The sequence below is a fragment of the Rhinopithecus bieti genome, unplaced genomic scaffold (genome assembly GCF_001698545.2).
Source record: "Rhinopithecus bieti isolate Rb0 unplaced genomic scaffold, ASM169854v2 scaffold_16773, whole genome shotgun sequence".
In the NCBI taxonomy this organism is placed as follows: Eukaryota; Metazoa; Chordata; class Mammalia; order Primates; family Cercopithecidae; genus Rhinopithecus; species Rhinopithecus bieti.
The window spans coordinates 64,323-83,030 of record NW_016808848.1 but is presented as its reverse complement, the minus strand read 5'-3'; the positions used below and the strand labels follow the sequence as shown (position 1 = coordinate 83,030).

The 18,708-nt window shown below is 47.2% G+C and overlaps 1 protein-coding gene across 6 annotated transcripts in view; it reads left to right on the top strand.

Annotated features, from left to right (window-relative positions):
• Positions 1–18,708, top strand: part of COL15A1 (collagen type XV alpha 1 chain) — a 134,188-nt gene that overhangs the window by 80,574 nt on the left and 34,906 nt on the right. For 5 of the 6 annotated variants that reach the window (XR_001888283.1, XM_017887592.1, XM_017887589.1 and 2 more), the window contains 10 exons: positions 2,196–2,249; positions 3,892–3,951; positions 5,165–5,257; positions 6,426–6,551; positions 7,456–7,518; positions 16,095–16,130; positions 16,558–16,695; positions 16,891–16,959; positions 17,777–17,812; positions 17,923–18,006. Coding sequence is in view for 5 of the 6 variants with exons in the window: in XM_017887592.1 (XP_017743081.1) it covers positions 2,196–2,249; positions 3,892–3,951; positions 5,165–5,257; positions 6,426–6,551; positions 7,456–7,518; positions 16,095–16,130; positions 16,558–16,695; positions 16,891–16,959; positions 17,777–17,812; positions 17,923–18,006 (759 nt within the window). In the remaining variant the exon portion in view is untranslated. The remainder of the gene's footprint in view (positions 1–2,195; positions 2,250–3,891; positions 3,952–5,164; positions 5,258–6,425; positions 6,552–7,455; positions 7,519–16,094; positions 16,131–16,557; positions 16,696–16,890; positions 16,960–17,776; positions 17,813–17,922; positions 18,007–18,708) is intronic. The other variant, XM_017887593.1, reaches the window with a different exon arrangement.

The following is an 18,708-nucleotide window of genomic DNA, read 5'->3' as shown; positions in this document are numbered from 1 at the left end:
ATGGAATACTATGCAGCCATAAAAAAGGATGAGTTCATGTCCTTTGTAGGGGCATGGATGCAGCTGGAAACCATCATTCTCAGCAAGCTATTGCAGGAACAGAAAACCAAACACCGCATGTTGTCACTCATAGGTGGGAATTGAACATTGAGAACACTTGGACACAGGAAGGGGAACATCACACACTGGGGCCTTTTGTGGAGTGGGGGGAGTGGGGAGGGATAGCATTAGGAGATATACCTAATGTAAATGACGAGTTAATGGGTGCAGCAAACCAACATGGCACATGTATACATATGTAACAAACCTGCACATTGTGCACATGTACCCTAGAACATAAAGTATGATAAAATAATAATAATAATAATAATAATAATAATAAAATAATGAGCGTCAAAAAAAGTATATTCAAACAATGGAACATTATGTATCTAATAAAATTATACTTGTTAGAAATATTTAATGATGGGGGAAACGCTTAGCATATAATGTTAAGTGAAAGAAGCTGGTTATAAATCTGAGTATATTGTGTGGTTAACTATTTAAAAATACACACATGCAAAAACACTAGAAGGAAATATCCTTTGTAAATGTTGGCAACTGTTGCCTCAAAGTGGTGGAACTGTGGAAAGTTGTTAGTTTTTTAATACATTGTGGTTTAATACATTTTCCACTGTGGTGGCTTACAATTTTTACGATAGATTTTTTAAAGCTCTGAGAAGGAAGAGAGAGAGAGAGACAGAGACACAGAGGGAGTTAGAGATAGAATGAGAGACAGAAAGAGAGAGAGAAACAGAGACATGGTTGATGTCTAATGAAGACAGATTCCTGCTAAGTCCCCACGTTAGGGATCTGCAACGAATTCAGATGAATGCCCCGATTCCTGAGCAGAGTCTAAAAGCACAAGATTGTCAAGAAGGCACTCACCCTGGGATATCTCCAGGATCAGCTTTTTTTGTGGGGTTTTTTTTTTTTTTGGTTGTTGTTGTTTGTTTTTTTCTTGAGACAGGGCCTCACTCTCTTGCCCAGACAAGAGTGCTATGGCGTGATCTCGGCTCACCACAACCTCCGCCTCTCAGGCTCAAGCGATTCTCCTGCCTCAGCCTACAGAGTAGCTGGGATTACAGGCATGTGCTGCTACGGCCAGAGTAGCTGGGATTACAGGCATGTGCTGCTACGGCCCGGCTAATTTTTTTGTTTGCTTGTTTGTTTGTTTTTAGTAGAGACAGGATTTCACCATATTGGCCATGCTGGTCTTGAACTCCTGACCTCAGCTGATTCAGCTGCCTCAGCCTCCCAAAGTGCTGGGATTACAGGCGTGAGCCGCTGCACCTGGCCTCTAGGATTAGTATTGGCAGATATGTGACAGAGCCAGGCAAGCTATACTGCATGGTGACTCTAGGTCAGTTTGAATCTCAGAGTCACCATGGCAGTATAATTTGCCTGGCTCTGCCACATATCTGTGGCCAATTTTCTTCACTTCTCTCTGTCTCAGTTGACTCATGCATAAAATGGGAATCATAATCATAGAACCTACCTCTTGATTTGTGAGGATTAAATGAGTTTATACATGGAAAATATGACCCAGCACATAGTACATGCTCAAAAAATTAGCTGTCTAGAATTATTTTACAGATGAGGCCCAAAAAGGATTAGAGCTTTGCTCAAGATCACGTAGCTCCTAGGGGTCCAGTAGGAGTGAGAGCCTTTGTCTCTGGACTTTTTGGTGCTTTGGTTTTCTGCACTGTCTACAACCACTGTCTTCAGACGAGAGCCAGAAGTTGATTAGCAAAGTCCACACTGGTCACAATGATGTCATTACATTTCTAAGGACTGACTAATAGATCTTAGCAAATATATGGAGAATGTTGCCCTGGAAATGAAGTAATATATTTAAAAATCTGTGTTGTGGAACACAAGTGAGAGAGAAGACTGATTGTCAGGTGTGTCAAATGCCAGGCTCTTCCCACTAGTCATTTGGCAAATAGGTACTGAGAGCCTATTATCTGCTGGTGCAGGGGATGCTGCAGTGATCAGGCAGCCTCTCTCTTCACGGGGCTCACTGACTTCAGCCCAGTGCAAGCCCTAGCTCATGCACAGCTCACTGACCAGGACCAGGGAATGTCGTCAGAACTCAGCAGCCCCATGTCCCAAATATGTTGTGGCCATGTTTTAACCAAATCTTCTTGTTTTAGGCTCAGAGAGAACATGTGGGAATGAAAGGACAGGCTGAGCCCAAAGGAGAAAAGGTTTGTGCTGTGACTATCCTGGAGAACACTTTGGCTCCTGATCAAGTGTCCTAAGCATGTTATTTGGGTTTGATTTAGTCCACTCTGATCAAGCTGATCGCAGAAGCAGCAAGAGGGCTAACCCCAAAAGAAATGGACTTGTAGGTCTGGGAGAATCATGAAAAGGGCACCGGGCAGTTCTGGCCGAGTCTCTTCTCACCACCTGGTGACTGTGGCCAAGTCCTTTGACCTCCGTGGGCCTTGACTTCTCTATGGAGTATCAAAGGGTCCTGTGATTCCAAACCTGGCTCTGCCACACATCTGCGGCCAGTTTTCTTCACTTCTGCTGTGTCTGCGCTCTGGGCTCTGCCCCTGATTTTCTTCCTGGGAAAATGTTGGGCAGACAAGAGCTTCTGAGGACCACAGGCCTAGGTTTGCCTTTTTGTAGCTGTGGGATCTCCTGAAAGTTCTTTACTATTTCTTTGCTCCAGTTTCTCCATCTGTAAAATGGGGGTGGTGATGATGACCCTCTGGTATGGGATGACATGAGGGGATGTTTATGGAAGTGCTTTAGCTGGTGTCAGTCACCGCAGGAATAACAAATTCCTCTTACCAAAACACCTGTTGGTGCTAAGATGTTCCCAAGGGGATGTGTCGACAGTGACCCCAGTCAAAAGATCCTGCCCAAGGAGCCTGCTCTGGCCATAGGTGGCAACTTGGCTGCCTCTGGGAGCCTTCTCATCCCCACCGTGACCCTGGTCCTCTGCCTGCCTCGCCTCCCTCCAGGCTGCATGGAGGCCATTCCTTGCGGCAGATGATGCTCCCATCCTGGGACCTCCTGAGTGCCCACTGGGGTGTGGGGAAGGGAGGGCCGGGGCTGGGGAAAGCGGTGTCCTCACTTATCTCTGCCTCTGGCCATCTCAGTGGACTTCAGATGCCAGCAGGGCTCTGAAGAGTCTACCTCACAACACACAGATTTGGGGACTTTACTGTGGACATTTCCACTCTCCTTTTGGCAGATCTGGCCATCCTGTCACTTTGTCAAAGAAGCCACTTCTCCGGGCACTTTTTGACAGCCAAAACCTCCTGGGATGCCACTCTGTCATTTTCTTTCATCTGCCTCCTCTCCAAATGTGTGCTTCTGTCATTTGAAAAGCATTTTCTGGGGCACCAGCCTTGTGCCAGGTGCTGGGACCTGGAGGTGATTCAGGCACTGTGCCTGCCCTTGAGGGGCACATGGTCCCAGAGGGGCAGGCTGCGAGCAATGATGTTGCTGTAAAGGTCACAGGCCCTGGTGGGAGGAGCAGGTGGACAGGGCAGGCTTCAGGGGAGTCCACATTGGGCCTGGGCACTGGTGCCCTAGCAGGGCCCAGACCAGAGGGTGGAAATAAATCCTGGAAGAAGGGAGGGTGTGTGCGATGCATGCTCATGCTGGTCACCTCTTTCCACCACAGCCCATGCCCTCCAAGTATGGCTCAGAAACAAAGGGCTTCTGAGCTCTGGGGTGGGACAGGCATTCCCTTGAGCTGTCTCTGCGAAGGACAATGCCATTTTTCATTCCTGTGTGATCCTGATTTTAAAGATGAGCATGATTTCTACAGAAAGATGGGGAGATGGAAGGAACAGGGTTCCAGCACTTCACTGAACATTTTGTTCTCTTTAGGGTGATGCTGGGGAGGAGATTCCTGGCCCACCTGAACCTTCTGGGCCTGTTGGACCCACAGTAAGATTTCCATCCAGGCTTATCACACACACAGGTGTAAGACCAGGGATGCAGCCAAAACAGCCACAGGCTGAGGACTCTCCTTTTTGGACCCCAAAGTATCTTGCAGTCAGACCCCAGGGCTTTCTGCCTCTGCTAAGACTCTGCCATGTGCAGCAGCAGAACTGATTTCTATCCATTTTAAATCCTGTACCTTGAGTGTCCCAGAAGTTCTTCAAACTCAACACTTCCCGAACTGGACTCATTACCCGTGCCTCAGACCTGCTTCTCCTCCTGGGTTCCCCATCTCTGGGAATGGCACCCCATCTACCTGGTCAGCAAGAGAGAAACATCCTTGAATAGTCAACTCGCTTCCCCAGCCCTGTCCAGAGTGTCCCCAAGTCCCCCTGAGTCTAGCTGTGTAGTGCCTCCTCCTCTTCTCTTGGGCAATGGCACCAGCCTCCTAACTGGTCTCTCTGCCTCCATATCACCACTTCCCTTCCCCCACACACATGCGCCCACCACTGTGACCTTACTAAACACAGCTGTAACCCCGAAACCCAGCTCTTCCTTGGTGCCTCTCGGGGGTGCTCAGTACACACACATTCAATGAATAAATTAGGCCCTGCCTGGTTCCTGTCTTCAGGAGTTAAGTACCAGAAAGGTGTTTTGGAGATTCCCCTTGTTCTTCAGATACATTTGATGCCATTCAAGTATGCACTGAGGGCTCTCTGGGTGCTCAGCCTCCTGCTGGACTCTGGACGCCCAATGTGTCCCAGGTTTGGGCTGGCTCTTGAGGAGCCCTAGTTTAGAGAAGTGGACAGACACATGCACAACTAAGCTTCAAGTCAGGTGGTCCTAGCATCTCATTGAGAACTTGACAGAGGCTAGTGGGAGCACCAAGAAGGGAGAGAAGAATTCTGCCTGGAAACGGGTAGGGAGGGCTTCGTGGAGGAGGAGACTGTGGAACCGGGCCTTGAAGGATGAGTCGGGAATTGAAAGGCAGGAAAGGAGGCTGAGGACATGAGTGGGCTGCACAGCTGGGAGGTGGCAAGGAAGAAGAGTAGCTGTAGAGGGGAGTGGGAGAAAAGTCAGAGAGAAAATCGGGAGCAGAAGTTATTGGGCTATGGGATATAGGAAAAATTTCCCCATTTTGGAGAAAACTTTCAGCGATGTGGCTGTCCTTGGAGTCTGGCAGTTAAATGCAAGTTGTGGAAATTTCTTCTCTCTCTAGGTGGGAGCAGAGGCAGAGGGCTCTGGCCTGGGCTGGGGCTCGGACGTCGGCTCTGGCTCTGGTGACCTGGTGGGCAGTGAGGAGTTGCTGAGAGTGAGTGTGAAGGAGAACACAACCTGGTGTCTGGGACTGCCTTCAAAATAACCCCAGAGGGAGGGACGTTGGGGTGGGGGACAGATGAAACCGGACTGGCCGCCTCTGGGGTTGTTGGCGGTGAGCTCGTGGGGGTTCATTCTGCTTTTCCCTGTACTTGTATATATGTTTGAAATTGTCCACTTTGATCAGTTGCATCGTAAGTGAGTATGAGCCTACATTTATCTTCAGGACCTCCTCGCCCCACCTTCTTCCTTTTCCTGGTGGGCTTCTGGAGTAGGCTGCCCCGCAGCAGGTGTGCCCAGTGCCCTTCACCCCTGCCAATTGGCTTTCGATCCTCCCTCCCCTCCTCTCACCCTATTCATTAAAGAGAACTGCTAGCCTTGTCTCTGGGTGGCATATTCTACTTCAGCTTCCAGAACCTTCCTGAAATATCCTTCCCTTATGCACTCTCTCCCTGCCTCCCTCTCCAGACTACTCTTTCTCTTTGGTGCCTCTTGCTCCCCTGGCCTCCTGCCAAGGTTGGGACTCCACCAGTCCTTTCTGAAGTTGCCCCCTGGGGAGCTTCTTCCTTCTCTAGCTGCAGCTGGTGCCTCTGTCCCTGAGCGCCTGTGCTGAATCCCTGGTTGAAAGCTCCACTTGGCTCCTCCTCTGCCCACTCCTCATGGCCAGGGCTAGAAGGGTTCTGGACTCCATAGTTAAATGGAGTGGGAGTCAAATGAATCTCCCAGCCTGGTGGGATCAGCCAACCCAGCAATGGTCTAAAAACACTAGTGCACTTCAGGAAGAGTTTTAACAACAAGGCTACACAACAAGCAGTTTTTGACTGACCTCACAGTTAATCAGAAAACTAAGTTCGCCAGGGTATCTCTCAGTATTCCAACTAATTGGGTCTTTCTTGTATTCAGCCTTTTGGGAGAAAACACACTATGATGGGCTCAGAAAGACCGAGATTCAAATCCCAGTTCTCCTACTAATTAGCTGTGTGTCTGAGAGTCCTTGAGTCGCATGGTCTCACTGAGCCTCAGTTTCCCCATCTGCTCAGTGGGAACACCAAACCCTACTTGTAGGATTGTTGTAAGAATTTGAGAGAATGTAGGAAGCACATATATTCAGTATCTCATTCGGTATTCCCCCACTGTTTCTAACAGAGTCTCTGTGTTTTTAGGGTCCTCCAGGGCCCCCAGGGCCACCTGGCTTACCTGGGATTCCGGGAAAACCAGGAACTGATGTTTTCCTGGGACCCCCTGGATCTCCTGGAGAGGATGGACGTGCTGGTGAACCCGGGCCCCCGGTGAGCAACTGAAGTCTTCTCCCCATCTCTGCGACTGTGGGACTTCCTTTAGCCAGGGAGGGGTGTACAGATGGCAATACCCAGCACTGTCCAAGTTTCACGATGAGGAGAGAGCAGCTAGCTGTTTGTAAACAGAAATCCTCCTCATCTGAATCATTGCTGAGATTCGAAAGAAGCAGCAGCCAAGAATAACATCATCCTACATATTGTTTTGCTGCTTTATCATAATCAGTACAGATGGTCCCCTACTTACAAATGGTTCAACTTAAGATGTTTTTGACTTTACAGTGGTGCAAAGTGATACATGTTCAGTAGAGACTGTACCTTGAGTACCCATGCAGCCATTCTGTTTTCACTTTCAACACTTTATTATAAAATAGGCTTTGTGTTTGATGACTTTGCCCAACTATAGACTAGTGGAAGTGTTCTGAGTATGTTTAAGGTAGGCTAGGCTAAGCTATGATGTTCAGTAGTTTAGGTGTATTAAATGCATTTTGGACTTAAGCTATTTTCAACTTACAATTGGTTTATCAGATATAGCCCCATTGTAAGTCAAGAAGCATCAGTACAGGAGACACAGATTCATAAAGAATCTTGGAATCATAGGCCATCAGGGCTGGGCCTGGGGTAGGAGACCCCTGGAGACCATGTGGTCCAACCCTGCCTCTAACTTCCCCATAGGGGAGGAAATGTGATCCAGAGAGTGAAGGACTGTTAACCACAGGTGCACAGTCAGCAGTGACCCAGCCTGGGCCAAGGACTAGGTTCCTGCCTTGCACCTGACATGAGGTCCTGGGCCCACCATCCTCACCTGCCTTCCAACCCTGCCCTCCTTTTCTAGCAAGCATGTGTTCATGATTCTTAGCAGAAATGTTGTGGGTTGATTTTCACTGATGTTCCCCAGGGCCCTGAGGGACAGCCTGGAGTTGATGGAGCCACCGGCCTTCCTGGGATGAAAGGGGAGAAGGTACGGGGAACACGGGAGGGTCCTAACACATGGGAGCCACCGGGCCCTCACTACTCTCTCTGACCCCTAAGCCTGACCTTGCCTCTTATGTGACTGACCCCCTGGCCTTCTGAAATCCCCTGCTGGCCACTTCTGCTGAATGTCCCCATCATGGGACTCATCATGCCCAAGCCTGAACTCAGCACCTTCCCTGCCCACTCTTGTGTGTCCCTAACTTCAGTGAATGGCATTGCCATCTACCTGGTCACCTAGAGCCAGAAATGGAATCTTCTCTAACTCCTCCTTCCCTCCCTTTCCTGCTATGATTGGTCAGTGCCAAGATGGCCCAGTCTGACCTCCACATCTCTCACCTTTCTCTCCCCACTGAGCTGGACTCATCTCTTCTCACTCTTACGGTGGCCTTGGGCTCCCTGTCACTGTCCCATTCTCTCCACCCACCCTCCAGCCTCCTGCCCAGTTCACCTTCTTGTAGCAAGCTCTCGTCAGCCCCTGCCCTGGCTACTGAGAAAAGATCAAGGGCTCCACTGCCTGCAGGACACACCCTAGCTCTGTGCAGACCTCTGGCCCTCCCTGATTTGCATAAGCTGCCTCTCTAGCGCATCCCCCAACTCCTCACATGGCCTCTTGGCCGGTGGGCTGGTTCTGCCCAAATGCTCTGGGCATGCTTTTCCCTTCTGGCCTCCTGGCCTTTGCACATGGTTTTCTCCCTGTTTGGGATATCCTTTTCCTTTTCTCATCCTCCAAGACCCAGTTCAGATACATCCTGTGGGAAGCTCTCCGTGACTCATTATGAGCAGAAAGCACCCTTCCTTCCTCCACTTTCTATGAGCATCATAGGAAGTTCCCATGCTACTGACAGTGACACTAACGGTGTTAGCTAGCCTGTCTGCTCCTCACCCCCACCCTGACATAGAGCATGTAGTACTGCCTCTCTCTCCTTAGAACCTAGCACAGGCCTCTGTTAGTGTTTGATGCATGAATGAAATTTCCTTTGGACACCGTTAGTCCGCTTTTCCCAGAGTCTGGCCTGCCTTCATCCTCTTCATTCTCTGTCTGTAAGCTGGTCCTGCCTCCTGTCTGCAAGCCTGCGCTGGTGCTACCTGGAGCGTGTGTGTGTAGGGGGGGTTCCTGCCTCTGCAGTGTTCACAGCTTGATGAGATAAGCCATGTCTGTCAAAGGAAGGCAATAAAGACAAGGTGAGCCCTGTGCTGGGATGCGATCAATGGGTTTTACTGGGGCCTAGAGGAGGAAGAGTCCCTCTCAGCTGGGATCGGAAGTGGGGCCTTCTGTGAACCTCTCATGGATAAAGACGTGGAAAATGCTGACTCTGTAGACACCACCATCATTGCTGATCTGAATTTCTAGTTTCCGTCAGCTCTGGAGTATGTTTATTTTAATTGGAGCCATAACTCAATTTTCGTGGAAAGCTTATTTCTCAGAAAAGAAACAATTGTCAAGCTTTATAGAACTCATTTTACATGTACCAACGGTTTCATAAGAAATTAAATTTTGCAGGAAGCACCACAGACCTACACACTTCTTACCTGTTCTTCTTCCAGGCTTCCCCACCCACCCACACACACCCCTCCCATACTGTGTCTCAAACTTAAAGCTACCCACACCCACAGCTGCATACAAAACACCCTTGCACACGCACTCTGCAGCTGCTTGAAGAATCAGCAGTGCACGGAGCAGCAGGCTTGCCTAGGGTGAATGTTGGAGACCAATCATATTTGTTTCTGAAATTTGCTATGCATCTCAATTTGTTGCACTGTGCACATATGAGGTTTTCTGATCAAGTAAAGGCAGACTTGGAAGAACTTGGAAATGTGCATCTGGAGACCTGGCGGGAAACCTTGCACATGATATTTACCTTAAGAACAAAACAAAACAAAACAAAACCAATAAACCAAGGTACATATTCAGTATGTAAAATAACAAAAAATGTGCTAAAGGAAATGAACAACTTCAGGGCTGCAATAGATCATAAGATCCAATGACTTACCATCAACAATATCTTTCCTTCAACTTGCATACCTCCAGTGACAAGGCACTCGTCTCCTGCCCAGGCAGTGCCTTGCACCGTTGGATGGATCCACTTGTAGGGAAGTCTTTCCATTTGCTGTGGTGAAATCAGCCTCCCTTCTCTTTAGCACAGCACATAGACCAATCTAGGCAGTTATCTAAAATGGAGTTTTCCCTACAAAGAATAAGGTTCAGGTTATTTAGCTGGAAAAAAAAATGTTTTGTATATAATAATTATTATTATAAAATATGAGATTGAGATCAAAATATGATGCTGATTAATAATTCATCAAATATCTTAAGTACGAGCTAAGCTATGAGGACACAAAGTCATAAGAATGATATAACAGGCTGGGTGCCATGGCTCACACCTGTAATCCCAGCACTTTGGGAGGCTAAGGTGGGCAGATAATGAGGTCAGGAGTTGAAGACCAGCCTGACCAACATAGTGAAACTTCATCTCTACTAAAAATACAAAAATTAGCCAGGTGTGGTGGCGCACACCTGTAATCCCAGCTGCTTGGGAGGCTGAGGCAGGAGAATTGCTTGAACCCGGGAGCCGGAGGTTGCAGTGAGCCAATATTGTGTCACTGCACTTCAGCCTGGGTGACAGGGTAAGACTCCATCTCCAAGAAAAATTTAAAAATGATTGATACAACAGACTTTGGGGACTCGGGGAAAGGGTGGGAGGGGTGAAGGATAAAAGAGTACAGATTGGGTACAGTATGCCCTGCTCAGGTGATGGGTACACCAAAATCTCAGAAATCACCACTAAAGAACTTACTCATGTAACCAAACACCATCTGTTCCCCAAAAAAACTATTGAAATTACAAAAATTAAAGTATTTTAAATGGTACCTCAAAAGAATTTATCAAATAGATTATTCTATGCTGAGTTCGATGATAGAAATATTCCTTACTTTATTTTTCCCAAATCAAGACGAGCAACTAACTCTAAGATCTTTAGCCCAAGAAGGAATAGGTGAGGAGTAGCCTGCTTTCTCAGCAGTAGAATGTTTCTAGAAAGAATGCAGAAGAACTTGCTGGAGAAGACGGATCTCTGAAAAATCATTTCTTTCTGCTTTTGCCCCGCAGATTCTGCCATTCAGTTCTTTGGAACACACCTGGTGTTAACAGTTGTTGTTGATTTTCTACTTTCAGAATCTAAGTCATTCATGTTATTCTGCAGTCTCAAAAGGTACTGGGACACCCAGGCAGGAAAGAGTTTGTGCTTGGAAATTTTCTTCAATGTCCGGAATTACTGAGGAATGCTGAATTGCCAGTAATTGCCTTTGAGTAATTTCACTGAGCTGCCAAACTGCCATTGTAAAATCAGCTTCTGTCTTTTCCATTGATGTAAGAGAAATACAGTTAAATCACCATCACCTTCCCTTTCTCCAAGCAATCCCAATTGGTCTCTGAACAATTCTCTAAACCTTGTATAAGAAAGAATAGAGAAGTAAGCTGCTTTTGCCTAGGACCCAGTAATGGGTTTAGACCTGCTAACAACATGTTTAAAAGAAACACTGAAATAGTTGCCTAATTTCCTATTTTATATCTTCTTTCATCATCAGAAGTGTTTGGTTCAACATCTGGATTATAGGCCTCCATAAAATTAGATAGCTGGGTGCAGTGGTTCACATCTGTAATCCCAGCACTTCGGTAAGCCGAGGTTGGTGGATCACCTGAGGTCAGGAGTTCGAGACCAGCCTGGTCAACATGGCAAAACCCCATCTCTACTAAAAATACAAAAAGTTAGCTGGGCATGGTGGCGGGCCCCTATAATCCCAGCTACTCCAGAGGCTAAGGCAGGAGAATCGCTTGAATCCGGGAGGCCGGCGTTGCAGTGAGCAGAGATCGTGTCATTGCACTCCAGCCTGGGCAACAAGAGCGAAACTCCACCTCAAAAAAAAAAAAAAAAAAAAAAAAATCAAATAGACCATAGGCAATTGTAACAGAGAAGAAACTGGTTATCAGTATTACAAACAGCAGAAGGAAAACCAACAGACATCCACAAGGCAGTAAGATGTGCTGTCTCAGAAGCCACACGGGAAAAAAGAATTCTCATCTCCATTAGGTTCTTTGAGGTTCCTGTGTGCTGAAATTGAATAATGTCCTTAGGAAATCCAATTCACCACAGTAAGCCAACATTTTGAATCAATTCTAAACCACAATGTTGTAACACACAGCACTATTGTACCTCATTCCTTTGCAGTGTTTCCATTAGTGAGCTGATATCTTCATATTTCATCACTTTTAAAACCATACTTGCAGCTCTGCTATTTGGAATTCCAGGATTGCATGCATGCCCTCACTGCACAAAAATTCTCTCATTAAGAAATAATGTACAACTCCAACATCACCATTTTGGGAATAGGAGCCTTCCCTCAGCCTGTTTGTTGGAGCTCCTCCTTTTCACCCTGCCTGTTCACATAAATTCCAGTAAGATGGGCTCTTCTACCCACAAGTTAATCTACTCATGTTCCAAGCTGATGGCTATCTTATCTGTGGGTCAATGGAATGGATCTGAATACTCTCTTTTTACCATGTCTAAGCTGGATAAAATCATCTAAGACCATAAACCAAGGCCCATGATATCTTCTAGAACTTCCTTTGAAACTCTATAAGATGCACTCTTGATTGGAAAGGAATGAGGAAGGCAACTGAAACAATTCAGTTTTTCACTTTATGGACATAATTTTCTGTAACAAGATCAGCTGGCAACGCAGCTACAAGGTTTTTAGAGGGAGGCTATTTTAGTTTCTGTTTCACAACAATCCTGATGGTAGTTTGACTTGTTACTGAAAAGACGCACAAGATTGTCACTTTCATTGAAGACAGATTGCAATGGGCAGCCAGCAACAAGCCAAGAGAAGCAGACATAGCAACTGCAGCCTCTGGGTTAGGCAGTAAAATGGGCATCCAGTTATTGCAGTCATGTTTCCACTGCAGGTGGAAGGCCACGCTTAGTTTCCCCCTGGTGAGGCTGGCCAGCAGGGAGGTGACAGAGCCCAGTCACTGTCACTTCCTTCACCTAGCACACCTCCTCCCACCTCCCCAGAATGGCCAGAGTGTCCCTGTTGGCTCCTTTGCAAGAGAGGCACCAAGTCTATGAGGCTGCCCTGGGAGACCTTATGGAGGGCTTTGATTGCAGAAATTCCTTCCCACTCCAGCCTCAGAGCCTGCCTCCAGAGCTTGGTGCCTCACCTGGAAGCCCAGCCCACCCTCAGCCCCTGTGATCCCCATTCCTAGGCCAAGAACTGGGTAGTGTGTCGCAATAGGAAAACACTGCAAGAGATGGGACCTTTCCCTTGCCCCCCGCATGTCCCCAGACGTGAGGCATTTGTCTTCCTCCAGCATCAGGCAGAAACCCTCACCTACAAATCCACGAACCTCACCCATGGGAGCAGCCAGTTCCCTGAGGAAGGTTATCACAGCTACCAAGCAAACAGCATGGACCCATGTCTGTGAAGGAGAAAGGGGGAGATTGTTGCGTGGTGTTGACTGTTGTGTGCAGGCAGTTTTGCTGGACACACCAAAACTACCCTGAGAGTTTTGCTTAGGCAAACTCATCTTTCTCATCTACCCTGAGAGTTTTGCTTAGGCTCATACTCAACTAGAGTCCCAAAGATTCAGAACTGGAAGGAACCTGCAGATTGCTTTAGTCCCTTTTTTTCTGTGCCGTGGCAGAGCCATGGGACTTTGTGGAAGTGCCTTAGGGCTGGTAGGTGAGCGACAGAGCAACTCTACTTCAAGCATTTATTAAAATTAAATTTTAATTATAAAAGTAATATATGAATATAGTTTTCATTGCTTCCTGTGTCCTATTTCCTCTTTAATTATTTTTGTTAGAGTAGGTCCTCCAGTCATATTTTCACAGACTGTCTGTAGATGGCAAATTTTCTGAGACCCTGGATTTTTTTTAATGTTTTTACTTTCTTCTCATTAGGTTGAGTATAGAATTCTGAGTTGAAAGTCATTTGCCCATGATGATTTGAAGATGATCACCATCATCTTCCAGCATCCAGTGTTGCCAACACAAAGTCAGATTCACTCTGATTCTCACTCTATTGGAGGTCATCTGATTTTTCTCTTTGGCAAATTTGGGAATTTATTTTCTTTGTTCTTGGTGTTTAAAATTCCTCTGCATTGTTACTAAATGTGGATTCTTATCTTTATTTATTTATTTTTATTTATTTATTATCATTATTATTATTATTTTGAGACAAAGTCACGTAGTGGTGCGATCTTGGCTCCCTGCAACCTCCTTCTCCCAGATTCAAACGATTCTCCTGCCTCAGCCTCCTGAGTACCTGGGATTACAGACGCACACCACCACACCCAGCTAATTTTGTATTTTAGTAGAGATGGGGTTTCACCATGTTGGCCAGGCTGGTCTCAAACTCCTGACCTTGTGATCCACCTGCCTCAGCCTCCCAAAGTGCTGGGATTACAGGCCTGAGCCACTGCGCCCGGCCAATGTGAATTATTTTTTAAATGTATTATTTCATTTATCCTTCTTGCTACTCTATGGACTTTTTTGGGGGGGTGGGGTTTGGGGGGTGCCTTTTAATCTGGAGACTTCTGTGTTTTTTCAGAAAATTTAAACACTGCATTCCTTCTATCTGTTTATTCTCTCCTCTGCCACTCCCATTAAACCAATGTTGGAACTTCCAGTTGTGGCTTCCGTCTCTCTTACTACTTTGTCATTCTGTCTAGGTCTTTTTACCCTCTCATGTTGCTTTCTGGGAGAATTCTGTAGACTGATTTCTGTATTAATTCTCTCTTCAGGTGGGTCTATTCTGTTATGCAGTCCTTCTGCAGAGTTCTGCATTTTGACAGTTTTCTATTTATAATTTCCAAGATCTCTAATTGGTTCTTTTTCATAACCACTGTTTTTATTTCATAATGGTATGTCTTTGTTTCATGGCTACGTTATCCTCCCTTTTCTCTGTGAGAACGTATGTCTTACACTCAATGTCCTATTGGATTGTTTTCTTAACTCCATTTCCTTAGATGTAATTCTATAGTTGAATTAGTTGTTTCTCATAGTGTTGCCTTGCCTCAGATGTTGTATTTCTCTCTTGTGTGTTTACTTCTGAAATTGGGATCCTGACTGAGCCTGTTTTCTGCCTCTGTTGGTGCAGACTATTGGGAGGTGGGCAGTAGCCCCTTCTGAGACATGCAGGGTTCAGGAAGGGGGTGGAAGGAATAAGATGTGCCATCAAGCAGGGCACCTCAGTGGCTCATCTTCCGTGTGTAGGGTGCTCCTGGACCTCACAGAGTTTCCTAGTCATCTGGTGCTCTGCCCTATGTCTTTGGCCCAATAAGCAACTCTTATTTTTCTGAAATTAAGGTACCCATATTTTCTCCTTGGCAGGAGTGAGGGTGGGAGGGGAGGGGAGATGGGCAGGGCTGGACAGCTAGCTTCCTGCAGAATTTCAGCCTGTCTCCCTTCTGGGGCCCAGGGGCCATATCATGCACCTGACTTCCATCACGGCTTTGCAGCAGACTTTTCTCCCTTTGGTTTCTCTTGATGGCTGAGGCCCCTGTCTTCAACTTCCCTGTTTTCCCTTTGGCATTTCTATTTTGGATCTAATGCCACTCCCCATCTTATTTTTGAGCATGGCTATTTTAGAACTATCCATTCTCTCATTTCCATGGATTTGATATGTAATCATATGTAAGAAGGAGACTGTAGCCCAGAAACAAAAATGACTGGGGGGAAAGACATAGTCTTTGATGGCTGGTACATCAGCATCGCTCTCAGGATCTCCTGTGTGGCCATGCAATTGCTGACTTCATCTCTTGCAGCTGAATTTGTGGTTTTCTCAGAGATTCTCCATCTAGGGCCTCCCTACCGCAGTCCTCTGATGTAGGCCAGTGTCCCCATAGCTGACGACTCCTGACCACCCATGCCCTTTGGTCCTCCCCTCTGCTTGAAGCTCGCAGCAGACTCATTTCTGTGAGATCTGCATCTAACCCCTGGGAAACTGTAGTGTGGTCCCCACTGGGCGTGGCCATGCAATCTACTCTAATGCAACCTCCTCCCTGATTCCGTCTTCTGGGGACTACTTCAGCCAGCTTTGGGTCTTTAGTTCTTTCCAGAAGACAGCCAGTCATCATCCCCCATATTTCCAAAAATCTAGGGGATACATTTCAGATCTTGAAGCCCCTTCCCTCGCTTTAGAGTGGGTGAAGTACCCTCTACCTCCGTCATGGGAAGGGGACCACCCCAGTCCGCTGGGAGCTCTCCAAGCGAAGTCTTCTATGATCTATCCCTCGTTAATCTTTAACTTCTCTGGTTTACTCTTGAGGTAGGTGATGAGCTGATGGTTGAAAAGTGGGTTTCACAAGCTTTCAGCATGACCTGCCCAACAGACTGGCCCCTGTTGTAATGTATTTGGTTTGGAGACACCAAAAGTCTGAGACGGAAAGAGTCCTATTTTAATATCCTATTACCTAAGAGCCCATAATCGTGCATTGACTTCAGAACATACCCAATGAGATATGCATTAATTGGTCCTTGTTTTTGTTTTTGTTTTTTTCAGGGAGCAAGAGGGCCTAATGGCTCAGTTGGTGAAAAGGTAAAAAAAAAAAAAAAAAAAAAAAAAAGAGCTTTCTTCTCCCTCCTTCCCTTTCTTTGAGTTTACTATAATTGGACTGCTGGTCTGGAATACTGAACATATAAATGTCAAGGAACAGAGAGGAACACATCTCAAAGGAATTGCTCAGAGAAGGCAGAACAGCTGGGGATGGTGGGGAGTAAACACCCTTCGATGTTTTCTCCTTCCTCGCCCCTCCCTCCAGATGCATTCAGATGAGTGCATCAGCTTATCTCCAAGTGAAATGTCAATTAACAAGACAGCTGTTTCTGTACCATTAAGCAGTACCGATCGGAGAATTCATCAACCTAATTAACTTCAAAGAGTGATTTTCTGATTCAGGCATGCGTGTTGTTCCTTCCATGAGTGAACCCAGGGCTGGATAATCAGCCTGCCCTCTTTCCTACAGGGTGACCCTGGCAACAGAGGCTTACCTGGACCCCCAGGGAAAAAGGGACAAGCTGGCCCCCCTGGGGTCATGGGACCCCAGGGCCTCCTGGACCCCTGGGCCCCAGGCCCTGGATGCACAATGGGACTTGGATTCGAGGTACTTTTCCCCTTTTCTGTGGTTATAAAAATGGTGTGTACTAAGGGCTCCTGGAAAGACCAGCTAGCTAAACCCTGGTCTCAGGGCAGAGGCTGTGCGGATTCCCCTGTGAGCTGCCAGCTTCCAGTACTACACCTGGCACAAGTAGGTGCTCAGGAACTGGATCTGAAATTCTCATTCTTGCTCCTTCCCCAGGATACCGAAGGCTCTGGAAGCACCCAGCTATTGAGTGAACCTAAACTCTCCAGACCAAAGGCTGCAATCGTAGGTCACCTCTGGAACCTTCATCATGAGGGTTATCACACTGTCACGCTACAGTGAGGAAGCTGTGGGCTGCATCCCGGCTCTGCCACTTTCAATAACTCACCTTCTCTATGCCTCCGGCCCCCAGCTGTGCAATAGGGAAATGAGATGCTCTTTACAGCTTGTGTCTTTGAGGAGCAGCGTAGAAGTTTTGCAGAAAACATGATATGGAAAGAGAATGTGAAAATCATTTTTATCTCTCTTCATCTGTTTCTCTCTCTCCCTCTCCCACTTCAGTCTCTTACCACTAAGCATCTCTACTTATTCCTCCTTCCGTTTGCCCCATTCAATGCACACACTTTGCCCCAGGTCAAAGCCCTGTGCTCCTGACAAGTGCCCCTCCCTACTGCCTCCAGCCCCTGGCAGGTGTTGTCCATCTCCTACCATGATGTGATGCGGGCTCTCAGGAGGACCAATCCCCTGGATTTCATTCTCTTTGTTAAATGGGACCCAGAGCTGAGCCTTTTAGTCTAGGAGGGCGCAGCATGGCCCCTCCCATGACTGAATGAGCAGACCTCCCTCATTCCCCAGAGGCAAAGGGCCCTAAGATTCAGGGTCAAGAGGACCCTCACCCAGTGCTGGGAGAAGGCCTCTGATTCTCTCACTCTGTGGGGTGTTGCTTCCTTCTGACTCCAGAAGGGGTATTTTTCACTTATCCTTGGTTCCCATTGCCTGGGACAAATAAGCATAAAAACTTAGGGGGAGATAGCGAGATGAGAGGCTAGATGGAGGTGAGCAAAGTGACTAGAAGAGTATTTATGTTTGTTTCTTTTTCCAGGGTCCCAAAGGAGAGAAAGGAGACCAGGGACCCAAGGTGAGATCACAGAGATCACGGAGGTGGGGGTGGGAAGGCTTTCCTGCCTGGTTCTAGGAGCGTCATCCCTGTACAAATGCATTTCTTCTCACTTCTTGCTGCTTTGACAGGGAGAAAGGGGGATGGATGGAGCCAGTATTGTGGGACCCCCTGGGCCGAGAGGGCCACCTGGGCGCATCGAGGTCCTGTCTAGTGTGAGTATCATCCAGGTCAGAGCTTGTCTACATATTTTCCAACTTTGCCAAAGGGAAAAGAAGCTTGTCCATGACTTCAGAGCTGCTGGCTATGCAGGGGGCATGTAGCCAGTGCCTGGTGTTAGAACTTCCACCTGCCAGCGCCTGTCTGTTCCTCCCCCAGTTCAACTGTTCTCTCACATGGTGCTTCCAGATTTGTCTCTTCTGATTAGCATTTGGGGTCAATTGAAAAAACAGGCTAGGAGTATTAGAAATGTTGGGGTCTTGAAAAAGCCCCAGATAAGCAGTGCATGCCTTCCCCAGCCAAGGGCAGAGCACATTGAGAAATAAAGCCGAAGATGAGGAGGTAGGCCCAGATACCGCCTTGATGACTGATGGAGGTTAGGTGGAGGGACTTCACCCAGTGGGAGAGCCACATGTTCCTGCCAATCAGATGGACTTATCCATGGGTTGATGGATGTGCTTCCCAGAGGCAGGGAGATCTGAGGGAAAGAAGTGTGGCTGAGCTCTGCATGCCCCTTGGTGCTTCGCAAACTGCCCATCAGGAAGGTCCCTCCACCTCGCCAGAGAGAGGGTACAGAAGCCAAGAGAAGCCAAGGATTACATCCTTCATGTCACAGGAAACATCTTTGTGTGCTACCTTTAGATGGCTCTTTGAGTTTTAGTTTGCTAAAACTAAAGCTAAAAATACCCATTCTCCAA